The 11,062-nt window shown below is 45.2% G+C and overlaps 1 protein-coding gene and 1 long non-coding RNA gene across 4 annotated transcripts; one reads left to right on the forward strand and one right to left on the reverse strand.

The window, feature by feature from the left end:
- Window positions 1–596: 596 nt before the first annotated feature.
- Window positions 597–9,701, reverse strand: PRKAB1 (protein kinase AMP-activated non-catalytic subunit beta 1). 3 transcript variants are annotated; one of them, XM_084538709.1, is made up of 9 exons: window positions 9,597–9,701; window positions 8,890–8,942; window positions 7,867–8,041; window positions 6,849–7,015; window positions 5,323–5,416; window positions 4,227–4,341; window positions 2,840–2,973; window positions 2,289–2,357; window positions 597–2,206 (listed from the first exon to the last, which is right to left on the reverse strand). In XM_084538709.1, the coding sequence occupies exons 3-9, from the start codon at window positions 8,029–8,031 to the stop codon at window positions 2,129–2,131; spliced, it is 822 nt and encodes a 273-aa protein (XP_084394835.1). In that variant the 5' UTR covers window positions 8,032–8,041; window positions 8,890–8,942; window positions 9,597–9,701; the 3' UTR covers window positions 597–2,128. The 3 variants fall into 3 exon arrangements, with proteins under 3 accessions (XP_084394835.1, XP_084394833.1, XP_084394834.1); XM_084538707.1 differs by lacking the exon at window positions 9,597–9,701 and adding an exon at window positions 9,168–9,242; XM_084538708.1 differs by lacking the exon at window positions 9,597–9,701 and having other exon boundaries at window positions 8,890–9,050.
- On the forward strand, window positions 9,381–10,620 carry LOC311446019. The gene is made up of 2 exons (XR_014698714.1): window positions 9,381–9,664; window positions 9,763–10,620. It is a non-coding gene; the product is annotated as an uncharacterized lncRNA (long non-coding RNA).
- Window positions 10,621–11,062: the final 442 nt, after the last annotated feature.

Raw genomic sequence — 11,062 nt, forward strand, 5'->3', positions numbered from 1 at the left:
TTGTTTTTTTTGTTTGTTTGTTTTTAAGCCCTGACCTAACTAGCTTGAGCTCAACAGCCCCTCTACACTCAGGCAGACTACAGCATACACTTCTAGCAGCTCTGCTCATGCAACCCCCAGCCTCGTCCCAGACTTAGTATTGTCTGATGTTAATAAACTTACAGAGGGTGCAGGCTGTTCCATTGCACAGCTGACTCCAATGCTGTACCTGGTGTGCCTCTGACACCACAAGCCCCAGCCCCCCTGCATTACTCACTGCCCAGGAGAAAGGCTCAGAACAGCAGTTTGCTTACAACATGGGTCACTTTAACAAAACTAGCAAGGCGTAAGGCCAAGATCAATTTATTTTTTTTTTCTTACCTGATCACTGCAGCCTGTAACAAATCATCAAACTGTAAACATTGCATCACAAATACACACTAACACATCCATCAGCAACTCAGTAACTGCAAATGACCAAGCTGCATCCCTGGACAAAAAGCTTGCCCAGTCTACCAAGGCATAAAAATGCCAATCAGCCAAGCACCACTTGTAACAAGTAACAACACAAGGAAGCTAAGGTCACCAGAAATGGGAAGGCTAATAACAGCATCATCCACTTTTCTTGAAAATGTTTTATTTGGTTCTAAAGAGGCTGAAAACAAAAGCAATTCCATAAAAAGCACAGAATGAAGAAAGTTTTCCAAGAAAACCATTGCACTAGACCCAGATCTACTGAGCGACTCAGAGTATTGCAACAAGGCTGGTGAACAGACAGGAGGATGCCAAACCACCCTCCCCTGTGGTTCTGCTGAATGCTGGCTGCTGCAGCTTCTGTCCCTCCTGCTTTGTTCCACGTGCTCTTCCCCCTTGGGACTGGGGCTGCCTGTCATTGGCACAGGCACCAGCCCTGATCAGGAGCAGACCCAGCAGGTCAGCTCCTGAGGTGGGTTCTCCAGGCAGGCCCGAGGCACACGAGCAGGAAGTTTTGCATTAGTGTTGCATTTCTTTGGGGATTAAGCAGGCTCTGAATACCGCATACGGGCAACCTGACATTACATTACTATAATCACTGAGAAAATAGAATAAACTTTGCAGCACTTGCCACAGCCCTGGCTTTGGAAGCACCAGGGGTTTTACACCTGTGGCCTGTGCTGCTGCCAAGGAGGCCCAGCTCCAGCCCTGGGTACGGGAGGTGCAGTGCTGCTGCATCCAGCACATCACAGCCACTCACAGCGGGAGGTTGGCCGCTGGGATGCAGGTAACTTGCAGTCACCTCTGAGTCGGCTGACAGCGGCTGTTACTGAAGAACTAATCCTTAAATGGAATCTCCTGATTTCATTACAGCTACCTAGCCCAGCTTGAGGAATTTATCAGACAGCAAGGGAAAGTGGTTACAAAAGTAGATTACTGCAAGACACATTTATGATTTACACAAAAACCCAGCCAGTAAAAACAACTGAAACTGTTTCAATTACAGAAATTCCACAGGGGAAAAGTTATATTTCAGTTCTCACGAAGAGAAAAACTACAGAGCTATTCACAGTAGAAAGAGAGCACCCCAATCTACTGTAAAATAAAAAGGAACGTGCAGGTGATTGTGTCAATGATTTTCCCTAAAAAAGACGCTACAAAATAATCATCACTCCTCACCCTTATTTCAGCCATACAAGTGTGAAACTTGCTACTGAAATAATTGTGGCTTTGATGCACATAAGTTATGAAAGCAGTCATGGGCTTGCCTTTGCTGATGTTGAGCTCAGATAAGATTCCACAAGAATCCTGAACTCTCTAGACTTTGGGCTGGCTTGTTTATTTCCTATAATCTGGCTCTCTGAAGGTCCTTAATCTGTTGCTGCCCTCACATTTCTCAGCCTTATTGAATCAGTGTGTTTTTCAACTGAATTGACAATGGGCAGTGACACCTTTGCCATCAGTCTCGTTGCCATGGAGCTGCCGTCTCCAAGAACATCCAAGGTGGGACTGGGAAAATAAGGCAAATATAGGAGAACCTGGAAGTCTCAGAAACAATATGAAATTAGAGTTCATTTGCTACAGCACAGAGCAGGAATACATTTGGTAAGAGAAGCATTTTTTTTTTCTGAGACTGCACTGGCCCAGAATACTTGGTCACAAAGTACTACGATGTTCATATTGGCTTGTACAGCAAAGTAGTCACGTATTTCTTCTTGTAACGATGCGTAGCACTAAGCACCATCACTCCATCCTACAGAAGATTGAAAACAAGTGAGCATATTATATAATTATCTAAAACCTGCTAGTGTGAAGTATGTGTCCTGGCCTCTCACCTTGATAGAAAGTGCATAGAGGTGGTTCAGCATGACATGGTTGGGTTCAGGGAGTAAAGCAGGATCGCACTGGAAAAAAGAGAAAGTGAGACAGTGTGAAAATAACAGAACTCACAGCTTACTTGTCAGAGCTGATGGGTGATAAACACCATCTGCAACTAGCCACATGGTCAAATGCATCATACTGCTTCTTGCACACAGTCCATCAAAAAAAACAAAGTCTCAGAACGATACAAGATCCCTCCAGGGTGAAACCCTCTGCATCCTCACTGCCATCATGAAACAGATTTCAGTTACTTCTTACGTGCTTGTGACATTTAAGTAGTGTTGCAGTAGGAAGATTAGGGTTTGATGGCATAAAACAACAATCCAGTTCTCTTAAGTCAAGTAGAAAGATAAGTTACTTCAGATGGATCCACCTGGTTTTAATATAATATGAAACTTACAAACACGGCAACCACTGTAAGGCTTTTCCTTCAGTCTTCCAGATTTTTCCCCATGCGTTCACACCCTCAAAGCCCTTATTCAGAAAAACAGACTGATGTACTTACAGAAATGCCTGTGTCCTTATTCAGGATGACCTGCAGTAGGTGTGGAGGAAGAATGGGTGGAGACTTAAAGCGCTCCTCTGCCTTACAAACATAGGGCTCCTGGTGGTAAGGTCCTGGAGGTGAACTCGACAACTCTGCCAGAGAGATGTTAAATATTTACTCTTAAAATACTCTGTAAGAATATCTGCTCATTACAGGTACGAAGTGGATTTGCACATCCAGGAACACGTGACCAAAATAAATCAATGGCATGTAAATACATGAGCTGCAGCAGTTGATGCAATAAAACAGGATCAGTCGCTGTCCAACAAGATGACCAAAGCCTGTCTGAGAGTAGCTGTGCAGATTTGGGAGGCTGAGTTCTAAGTGCCTACTGCACTCCAGACCTTCACTGTCAACTCTGCCTGTCACTTCTGCAGCAAACACTTAATATTAAGCATCGAGCCACAACATTACCTGCAAGGGAAGTATCAAACACAAAGGAACGCACATGTAAAAGGTAAGTGTTACTGCAGTGCAGGGACAGCTTAATGGAAAGCGCTTTTCAGAATTTAAAGTAAAATAATGAAAGGCTTTTACAACGTGTGGGAGGTGCAGGGGCATGGTAGGGCTTCAAGTTCTAGAATCTCCTGGATTCTTGTACTGCCCAAGTCTCACAAGTTACACTTTCTCCAAAAAGGCTTTGTCCAGGGCAAAGTGGTATACAGCAAAAACAAGCCAAAAGCATCTTCTGCCTCAGGCCCAAAGGACAGATCTGAACACTGAATAGTCACAGTCTCTATCCCTACAAAGGCCTACAAAGGATAGCTGGCAAGGTTGATTTCAGAAATGATTAAGCTCAATCTTACCTCTCTTCTGTTATACCAGAACCTGAATCATCAGACTAAAGTAACTTTTTCATAGTGTTCTGATCTAAGATATGGATCACTTATACTAAACTGATAGGATACGAGATATTCCTCAGCCCATAGCATTACTAAGATGTACCGAATTTCTTCCTATTGACACACAATTTGTAACCTCCTCAGCTCATCTCCTTAGCAGAACAAGATGTTACTGGGAACAATATAGGCTGTCAACATCAGTTTGATGTTGTAATGTACAGACTGATGCAGTACTGAGCATGCTAAAAACAGTCATTTCACATTTCACAGGAAAACAACTATTAAGCACACATGATTTCCTCCTCAATCACATCTACTATGAGCTGTAGTGCTCTGTCAGAGGCATCTTTTGTGCATTCCACATTCTTTCTTTGTGTCCAAAGGGCCTGACAAAAGGGGAGATTAATCTATACTGGAGCTTTAACTCCAGACATAAAGGAAGACAGAAGTTTTAACAGCTCTAAGAAGTGTGATATAAAATTACTATTTTGTACTGCTCATACCAGACATGTCTGAACATTTCTGGGAGTCCACCATCAAAGCATCGAATACTTCAAAGTCAGTTTTCTTCACCTGGATGATGTTGTTGACAGTACCTAGCTGGCTGGTTACTACTGGCTGGGAAGAAACAGGATACAAAAGTCAGAATAAAAAAGCTTGCAGGGCTATTAGAATTCTCAAAACTATGCAATCAGCATTAACAAGAAAGAAGTATTTTGCTTTTAAAATAGGCTGGTACCAGATTAGGAGCTCACTAGTGCTCAGTGTTGGGTTAAGGGCCAGGTGCAGGACTTAGAACCAGACAGGGACTCATGTCAGTTGAACTTGCTAGGTCCACGTGACATTGAGAAATTCTTTGGCTATAGACAAGGCAAGGGTTAGGTTTGGGCTAAAGCTAACAGTGAGGACAGAAGGAGCTAGGCTTTACTTTTAGTTTCTGCAGGCCTTTCAGAGCCAGGCTGGTGTCTGGTATGGTTGGTATTGCAGGTGTACTGCTAAAGCTAGGACTAGAGTCCAGCACAGAGGGTTCTAGGAACTAATTTTACTGTAAGGTAAATTCTGCAAGGTTTGCCAAAGCAGCAAGAAGACAGCAACCAGCTGTGCATTAGTTCTGAGGCAGGTAGGGACTGCTGGGTGGGACAGGGTTAACACTCGTTTTATAGCGGAGGAGGAGGAAATGACCTGGTAAGTTTTGGCACAACTGGCACAATTACTGGACGATGGAAAATTCTAGACCAGCAAGATCAACTTTCTGGCACAGACAGCAAGTGTAGCACGGGGATTTGGGCTGTCAGCAGTGCTATAGTGCTTTAAAGGATGATTTAGGACCGGACAAGATCAGCTCACAATCTCTTAAAAATGAAGACCCAAGAGACCTTGTCACCCATTTGTTACAAAATCTCCTGTCCTTTGAGGCTGTCAGTCTGACACCACCACCTAGGCCAGCAGGGATCAGAGCTATCTCAGCAGCTTAAACAATCCGTTTCTGTTAATAAATGCCTCCTCTCTGAAAAGACCAGCTACTGGTGCAGAAACCCCTCAGTTTCTCCTCTTCAGATGCCCCAATGATTAAATATAGCAAATTGAAGAAAGCATTACCTCTGAAGGATCGTGTGTCCACTGCCCATCCACAAAGAACTTGTATTGGTGCTCTCCCTCTGGCAGGTCCAGGATTGCCACAAAGTTGTTGTGACTGGAATTTAAAACAAACAACCTCTCCTAAAATACTCTGAATATTGCATCAATGTATAAACTATGACAAACATTGTAACACAGAATACAAATCTCCTTAATATGTGAAAACTTAAAAAGGCAACACCACGTTTAAGAGACTCTGATAAAATCTAAGGTAAATACTCAAACTAGAGTTAATGTTAATAATAATAATTTATTCTGTGACAACACATTCAAAATTAGCATCCACATTCCTGAAATCCAGGAATTATTAGCACTGGGCTTTTTTAAAGTCATTCTCACACCTTTGTTACTTGTTACTTTGTGTTACTTGTTCATTTTATCTGCCAGTCTCCTGTTAAGGGAACAAGATCAGCTTACTTATATTGCCTTGTCTTTCCGTATTTGTCATCACAAACTGCATTTCAGAAATGAAATGAACAGCAACTGGAAGATGAAAGCAGCAACTCAGTACTTCTGAGGTATTTGGGGTTAGAATAGCTGCTGCGTAGCAATTTTCATACTCTTGTGCTGTGAACTTCCTGATTCTTCAGGATTCTTTATAGGCATCTCAAAGAAGCTGAGAAGCAGTTGAAGTTATGTGAGCAATTCAAACAAGCCATGCAGTGCCAGTATTTCTCTTTACTTCTGTTCAAGTAAGGAGCACAATGAACTCTTCTACTTCAGCATATTTGATTCTGTAACACATATTTTATTCAGCCTTTAAAGAGGTTCAGATATCTCCTTCCCCACAGTATGTAACCTAACAAGAGATGAACCTGCTTTTTTCAGATTTTGTAAAGATCTGTTTTTGGCCTTCTTCCAGATTGATTTCACCATTTCCCATCTCCTAGGCTTTCTACTTAGAGAATGACTGTAATACTGCTACAGTACCCTTTTTTTCCCCATCCAATACCATTTATTTCATCAGGCCACCATGCTCCTCCCTCAAGTTTCCTAAGATTAAGACACTTCTGCAACAATTACAGTGCAAGCAGACACCCACTGAGATGAGAAACTCCAGAAAATGGCAGGAGAGCAAACTGTCACAAAGCTGGACAAAAACCAATCATACGACAAGAAAGTATATGTGCCATGAGATACACTATGCTTAAAAGAAGCCTCATTTTATATAGCCCAAGTCCATCCCAGACAGCAGACTGTGCAGCAAGAACTGTTTTGGGTCATTTAAACATAGCAAATGGATAACAGACCTCTCCTTAAAATTGATACACAACCCAACTGTCATTCCCAGCCATCCAAAAGTCAAAAAATGAAGAGAAACTCAGATTCTCACCAAGAGCTTGAAGAGAGAAGCTGCAAAGTGGTAAGCACTATGCTGATCCATATCCGAGCGCTATACCAATCTATCAGCTGACTATCTTTCTCACTTCTGTAAGCATTCCCCATCCTCAGGGAGTATCACTGATACTGCAAAAGAAGTTTATTACCTCCTTGTCAAAGGAATTTTACTCCAGTTATTGAAGGACCCAGATAAATAAACTTCTTTCCCTCCTCCAGTCCAGCGAAAGACTGTTGGTCGAGCTTGAGTAGGGGTTTTATCACTCACTTCCAGATCTTGTTGCCAAGCTAGGAATTCCTCTTTCTCCAGTGGAGCCTACAAGCACAACATTTTAATCAATATGAATTCCTTCTTGGCAGCCTTCGACAGCCGATATTTCACTATACATATTTTTGCACTTAGGCATGATTCTCTAACGTATAAGTTTAATGTAGCTTTCGTCAGAAGAACATTAGAAAGTGGGCATTTCTAGATACTGTTCATTTGCAAGGATTTTTCAAAGCTGTTAAAGCTTTCCAAATTTACTGAAAGAGTGGAAGGCAAAATAGCCCTTCTCTCTGAAGCCTAACTTAGGTTAAAAAGAGAGATGAAAGAAATATAATTAAGAGGAAATACACTTAAGAAGTATTTAGATTGCACAAACGTGGTAGGCACAAAATTTGTAGTTGGATCCAGAAAGGTTACAAGTTGTTTACAGGACACAGCTTTGTACAACAGTAAAAATCTAACAGTGTAATTTATTGTTAGATATTCTCATGAAACACATTGCACAGCAAGAATTTTCTACCAGTCACCTAATAATGAGCAAAAAGGCAGTTAACAGATCTTTTAATATGGAAAATAATAGATTAAACATTGTGGGTGGCTGCAAGACCATTAAGGATTTGAAGGAATATGGGTCACTGTAGTTAGCTGGGCAAAAGCGGAGACATTTAATATTTATTTTTTTTTTTACAATTAATTCTTGCTGAAAAACAAGACATTACACATTTTATCTGTATGAATATCAATGGCATATCTTTCCTTAGTGTGGGAAGCGAGGGAAGCAGTCCATTTTGTGTGTAAATTCAGTCACAGAATAACTGTAGATTGCTAACAGCTGTGTGGCATTACAGCTGGACAGGGTGCCCAAGCCAGTAATGTCAGAAGGCAAGAACCAGCCATACCTTCATTTCCTCTGAATGGAACAAGTCTGCGTCTTCAGGACTATCCATTAAGATTTTTGGTCTATCACCTTCTTTTGTACTGATGGCTCCTCCTGAGTTATCACCTCGGGATGCTTTATGCCCATGACGCTCCAGTCCAGCTCGCTCGCTGCTTGTGTTCCCCATTTTTAAGGATCTAAAAGAGCAGAAAAAGCCAGATTGGTATATGTACTTTTGAAGCCAGAACACCATTAGGCAGGAAAGCAGGATCATCAGTAGTCCTGGGTTCTGAGTTAAAGTCTAAGAACCTCCATTAATCCGATGTACTAGCATCTCAGAACACTGACAGTAAATGATGACTTTTAACTACCCTTGAATTGTGTTACAATTCAATATCCTAATATCCCTGCAAGATTCAGCCACTCTAAAAGCTCAGCAGGCAGGTATCTGTCACTGCAGCACTTGTATTCTGCCTTCACAAGCTGAGTACTTGTTCTGTCTTTTGAAACACCCATACATACAATGTTCTACTACATCAGTCAAAACATCAGCAGAACTTAACTGTCAGAGTGCTTCAAAAGCGGCCTGTTAAAAATGTGAATTCAGTAGAAAATAAAAAGTTAGCTCTGGTGGTGACCTGCTGAAGGATCATTACAGCAGCTGACTGGGGTCAGGAAGCACAGCTGGCACGGCCCCACTGATGAGGCTGCCTCCAGTCTCCACTCTTCTCTGGGACAGCCAGGGCCTGCTGTGCGGGCAGTGTGACAAATCCTCCTGCTCCAGAGGCCAAACCCTCCGGCTCCAGAGCCTGTGCAGCCCCCCCAGCAGGGAGAGGGGTGACAGTGGGTGCTCTCTGCCCCCTGCATTCACACAGCCCATCCTACTGAGAGGATGCATTCGGCTGCAGGGCAGTGACTGGGAGATGTCCCAGGGGGCCATGAGGAGCCATGCAAGCAGGGCCTTGTGCAGAGCACACGGGATGCGTGTACGTACACAGGCCATTGCCCCCGTAGCCTCCTATTTCAGACGGTGCCTGACTTTTACCTGCAGAGATCTCAGCCCAGTCCTACTCTGAGACCAGTCTCGGCGTGCGGGACCTGGGGAAGCAAACAAAGCAGCAAAGGATTCACCTGGCGCTGTAAAAACACCACCACCACCACGGGGGAGCGTGCCCACCGCTGGGCGCACGCCGCTGCTCCTGCCAACGGCGCCGGAGGGGGCTGCCCCTACCCGGGACCCCCCCACGGCCCCCGGGACGAGCAGCAGGGTCCCCCCGGAGCCCCCCGGCGCCCCCAGCACCCAGAGGCGCCCCCGGCACCCACCGCCCTCCCGGCCCGGCCTCGGCCCCGCCGCCCTCGCTTCCGCTTCCGCGTCCCCGGCCCCGTCCCCGCTGCCGCCCCGCGGAGCTGCCGGGCCCTGCAGGCCCCGGCCCCTGCCCCCGGCTCCCGGCTCTGTGCCGGCCTCCTGGGGCTGTTTTTTTCCCCCTCAGTCTCCACCACGGGGTTTTAGGGATGGGGGGGGGAGCGAGCCCCGGGGCGCTGAGCTAGGGGAAAGGCGCTGCTGCTGCTCCGGGTGAATCCGGAGCGAGAGCCGGCCGTGTGAACGCGACAAGGAGCATAAAGCAACAGCACCCGGCTCTGCGTCCCGCAGAGAAAGTCCCGAACTGATAAATGTTTCCCAAATTAAATTATACGTGTGCGTTTCTCTAATGTGCTTCTCTAAGCACTCCCAACTGCACTATCTCCTGTTACCCTGGGCTCTCCATCTGCTGCCGCTGTCTTTTTTCTACTTTTGTGACAGGCACGAAGCTGCGAGGGCTGTAAGTTGCCGGGTTGGTAGTTCTCGTCACAAGGGAATTGCTTTTGTTGGTGGTGCTGTTCTGTTTTTTTGATTTTTGGTTTGTTTTTCCTTACCCAGTCGATGCAACCTGCAAACAGACAGAAGGTTTGGTACCAACTCAGAGCATGTCCTAGTGGCACGCTGTGGTGTGGTGGGAGGAATTCTGCCGGGACAGACGGATTCACGGATTCACCATGTGCTGCCCTGAGGACTGGCTCCTGCAGCATGTTTTGAGGAACAGCTGCTGCTAATTTGTCATTCATGGGTGGAATACCTCGGCACGGGACAGCCTGTCAGAGGGGCTGAGAGGGGAATGTGTGTGGGCAGCTCTTGCCTAGCTCCTGCAGAACAGTTACACTGCTATAAAATGCAGCTGTTGTTATTTTGATATTTAACACAGCTTAGCACTCTTAAATTCTTTGTCTGCAAACCTGATTGTTTTGTTTCCCCGGTTCTTTTTTGGCCGGCACTAACACCCATGCCTCTGCCTGTGCTGGTAGTGTCTGCAGAGCTGGCTGCGGCGCAGGCTGGAGATGCACCACATGCTGCCTTGTCCTGCACACCACTTGCCAGTGGGACCATCGCAATGACCCGCACAACAGCCAGACAGAATCATTGTACCTAAAGGTACATTCCTGTTAGGGCCCATTCTCTGCTTTGCAATGGTTTCTGTTACGTGTAATGAGCATAGACCAGTAATGAACTCTGGATAGGGACTGGTAATAGCTCATGAGGCTGTCATTAAGTGGTTTATGGTAGGTCCAAGCATCACTCAGTTTAAAGTCTTGGTATTAAAATATCATGGTTCCTCCCCACACGGTGAGGAACCACCTCGTGGTGTGCTACATGCCAAAACCTTTGGGAGTTACTGTGGACAGGACAGAGGCAATGGGCACAGGCTTCTCAGCCTCTTGGTAACTGGGCTTCAATGTTGCTACCTTCTCCCCGCCTTATCCCCATGACTGCTTTCTCCAACTGATTGTCTTCCTGCACTGCCACAGCTGGGACAAGTGGGAGCAGCACAGTCCTGGAGGAACCAGCCTGTAACTTTTTGTTAAGTGCCTGGTCCCCACGAATTATGAGGGCTGGCTGTCTTTATACCATAAACAATCAGTCTTACATGGGTGGCTGCCCAGTAAATCATCATGTCTGTATGTATGGTCCTCACAAGCACTTGAGTATTGTTTTCTCCTATCAGCTTAAGTGGGAGCCCAATTCCCTTACAGCTGTTCATAAAGGAGACGTAGGAAGCAAGAGATTAGCTGAAGACATGCCATGATGGCCCAGCAAAGATCATCTGCCCACTGATTTTCTGGAACACAGGAGTTTTGCTTCTCCCTGTAATAGCATCTGTGATTTTTTGCCTCCTTCCATGATC

This window comes from Aythya ferina (assembly GCF_964211825.1).
Source record: "Aythya ferina genome assembly, chromosome: 17".
In the NCBI taxonomy this organism is placed as follows: Eukaryota; Metazoa; Chordata; class Aves; order Anseriformes; family Anatidae; genus Aythya; species Aythya ferina.

Coding starts and splice junctions, on each gene's coding strand:
- PRKAB1 (XM_084538709.1), bottom strand. CDS start 8,031: ATGGGGAACACAAGCAGCGAGCGAGCTGGACTGGAGCGTCATGGGCAT. Junction 7,016..7,866: donor TCCATTCAGAGGAAATGAAG/GTATGGCTGGTT, acceptor TTGTGCTTGTAG/GCTCCACTGGAGAAAGAGGA. Junction 2,207..2,288: donor TCTATGCACTTTCTATCAAG/GTGAGAGGCCAG, acceptor AATCTTCTGTAG/GATGGAGTGATGGTGCTTAG.